This window comes from Gekko japonicus, unplaced genomic scaffold (genome assembly GCF_001447785.1).
Source record: "Gekko japonicus isolate JY-2015 unplaced genomic scaffold, Gekko_japonicus_V1.1 scaffold294, whole genome shotgun sequence".
NCBI classification, from domain to species: domain Eukaryota; kingdom Metazoa; phylum Chordata; class Lepidosauria; order Squamata; family Gekkonidae; genus Gekko; species Gekko japonicus.
In genome coordinates, this window is record NW_015163614.1 from 1,312,850 (window position 1) to 1,316,243 (window position 3,394).

The 3,394-nt window shown below is 42.8% G+C and overlaps 1 protein-coding gene across 1 annotated transcript in view; it reads left to right on the plus strand.

Moving 5' to 3' along the window:
- Positions 1-2,470, plus strand: part of MFAP3L (microfibrillar associated protein 3 like) — a 6,202-nt gene extending 3,732 nt beyond the window's left edge. Inside the window, exon 3 of the mRNA XM_015407370.1 lies at positions 1-2,470. Within this exon, the coding sequence (XP_015262856.1) occupies positions 1-839 (839 nt within the window). The 3' untranslated portion in view covers positions 840-2,470.
- The last annotated feature ends 924 nt before the right edge of the window (positions 2,471-3,394 follow it).

A 3,394-nucleotide genomic window follows, 5' to 3' on the forward strand; every position in this document is an offset into this window, starting at 1 on the left:
GCGTATCGTTTGATGATCGAGGAAAATATACATGTGTTGCTTCTAACATCTATGGCCGAGTAAATAACACTGTTACTCTGAGAGTTGTCTTCACCTCTGGTGATATGGGGATCTACTACATGATTGTATGCCTTGTAGCTTTTACCGTTGTTTTGATCTTAAACATCACAAGGCTGTGCATGATGAGCAGCCACTTGAAGAAGACTGAGAAAGCCATCAATGAATTCTTCCGGACAGAAGGAGCAGAAAAATTGCAGAAAGCTTTTGAAATTGCTAAACGCATCCCGATTATCACCTCAGCAAAAACTCTTGAGCTTGCTAAAGTAACACAGTTCAAGACCATGGAGTTTGCCCGCTATATTGAGGAACTGGCAAGGAGTGTTCCACTGCCACCTCTCATCATGAACTGCAGAACAATAATGGAAGAAATTATGGAGGTGGTGGGACTTGAGGAACAGGGACACAACTTTGTAAGGCATTCGGTTGTAGGACAGGAAACCACTGACACAGAAGAGATGTATATGATTCCTAGCGCTCTGAAGCGTAGAGACTCTCTCACTGCTGAGTCCGATGCCTCTTCTCTGCATGAACCGCCACGCAAGATTGCTATCAAAGTGTCCATTCACCAGTTAACTAAAAAGGACTGTGTGGATGACCAGTCACAAGACAGTGTCCAATTAGAAATTAAAGAAGAGAGGGAGGAAGAGGAGATTGTCGAAGCACCAGCACAGGCACCTGATCCAGTGTCGGACACAGAGTCCCCTGTGGAACCAAATCCTACTGACACAGCTCTGCAAAGTGATAGGGACACTTGCGTTGTTTATGAAAGCCATGTATGATAGGGTTCCCCCCCCCCCTGCAGATCTATGCATAGCAAGAAATCAGGTGGAGTACTCTTTAAAAAAAGAGAGATAATGTATTTGCCACTAAGCCTTACCTGAAGACTATCACAGCAAATGCATGTATGTGGATTACTTGGCACTTTCTTCCTCATTATATAACTTAGTTTAAAAGCTGGACAAAATAATTCCTCTAACACTCATATTAATTCCTTATTTTGGTTCAGGAGAATTTTTTTTCAGTTCAAAAAACATTTACCTCAGAGAATTTTTAAGGCCAGTGTTGCTTTCAGTGGCTACCTGGGAATCGTGTGTAGTTCTTAAGACTCTGAGGTTGCCACAGTCAGTAGAATGACTTTTTTCAGTTGTATGGTTGCAGGATTGCTTATTACATAAGCTGGGGGAAGGGAAGCTGCTTTTCATTTTGCTCTTCTCATTCACTCCTTTCCCTCTTGCGCATTTTTGGTGACTTTGCTCCTAAGGTTTTTGAAAGAGTATCCAATAGGGAACATTTCTAGTTAAGTTAAGATCCTTGTGGGATGTCACATAACAAACATCTGCGCTGAACTGTAGCAGAGGGATAAAGAAGGCCAAATGCATTTATTTCATGGGAAGGCAGACAGTTTGTGTTTAAAGCATGTGAAAAACATCCATTTTCTTCTTCAAGGTGGGCGGGAACCAGAAAATGCTCATTCACAGAGAGGATACACAGCCCATTTGTTTTTTGTTGGAAGGAGAGGGTTTGTCCCCAGCCAGAAAGCCACAATGCAAACAATAAGTGTAACTCCCCATTTGCTATGCTCGGATGGCCAAGTGCAAAGGAGGACAGGGATCCTTGTGTAGCCAGAACAGGGCATTTCTAAAGGGGACCCTTTTCTCATCCCCACCTAACAAGCAGCACCTGCAGGGATAAGCAACTTTAGGGGCCCCCCACATACACATACTAGTGGTTCCATGGAGCCATTTGCAGATACGAAAACACCATCTGTGCAGGCAGGGAGAGGCTAAAGCCGTTTCTCCCTGTGTGTTGTGGTCACAAACAGAAAAGAGCTGGTGTGCATCTGGGAGACACAAAACTTCCATTGCATGTGTGATTCAAAGTCCTTCTGTTGTTTGCTAACAAACACAAGGACTTTGTAATATGTAGATGGAGCCTCAGGAAACATATTCCCCTTTGCATTTGGTCAACACAGAGGTACTAGTAATTTCAGTGGGACATGAACACAGGTAATCGTGCAGATTTTGCTGTTATGGCTCAGTGACAGAACGTATACTTTGCATGCAGATGGTTCCAGGTTCAGTTCCCACTATCTCCAGTTAAAGGACCTCAAGGAACAGGTATTGGGGAAGACTTTTCTCTATCAAGGACCCTGGAGAGCTGCTGCCAGGCACAGTGCGCAATACTGAGCTAGTCAGACTTGGTATAGGGCAGCTTATGTATTTGATATTTTTACACATACACAATAATCTGTCGTCAAGGCACTGACATCTATTTACCACAGCTCTCATATTAAGTAGGGGTCAGTAGATGCTCTTACTTGATTTGGATGAGGTTAAACAATTGTCCATATATTTATAGCAAAGTCCCTAAAGAGTTTCGCTATACAATGAAATGGCAAACGCTATGTCAGCAAGGGCATGGTTGTGCAATTGTTTTGCTAATTAAAATAACCATATTCTTCCTCTGTGGGAAGCTTGCAGATACTTGGCCATATGTGATGCATCCTTCCACAGCTTTCAGGATCACAACTGAGTAGGTGGATTAGCAACTTACACTTTGCATTTAGGCTGAAGCTGAAGTAATGATCTGCATTTCATTTCTATAATAATAGCATCACTCTGTAGAGATTATTTACAAGAGTGAATTTTGCGAGAGCCATGGCACATTATTAAATGCACACCTAATGTGCATTTCACTTAGAGCTACTGAAGTCTTGTGATGTAAAGAAATAATCTTGAAGACCCTCTGTATTTATGAAATCAATTCATTGCTAATGTGTTTTTTCATGGAAAGAAGCCATCAGAGTTCTGTGAGGTCCATAGGCATACATTTGCACTAGAATTTATAGGCAGCTGATGCTTGTTTTGGTAGAGATCAAATAACCTCACTGAATAAATAGATGTGAATAAGTAAAACAACTCCAGTTCCAGTCATTCAGGATGTAAGAATCAAGATTTGTGCCATCTTGTCACACCACCCAACCTGTTATATCATGCTTGGGGGGAGGGACAGGGTTGCACTTACCTGTTTGTTCATGGAGTGGTCCTCTGTGTAGTTCCACACAGGCTATTCAGAGAAACATCTTCCTGTATGCCCATTCACATAGAAGGACAATACAACAGCACAACAGGTGTGTTGAGCAGATAGGTAAGAACATGCCATGAATAGTCCCTCGGCAACCATTACTTACAGCCAGTCTTCCAGGACTGGGGCCAGCCCTCAGTACATCTGTTAGTCTCGAGGGATGTCCTCATTTCTGTTCAAGGGCAGTGTCAGACAGGGACTCCATGGAAGACACTTTTTGGTTTCGATGGGAAGGGGACTTGTTCTGTGC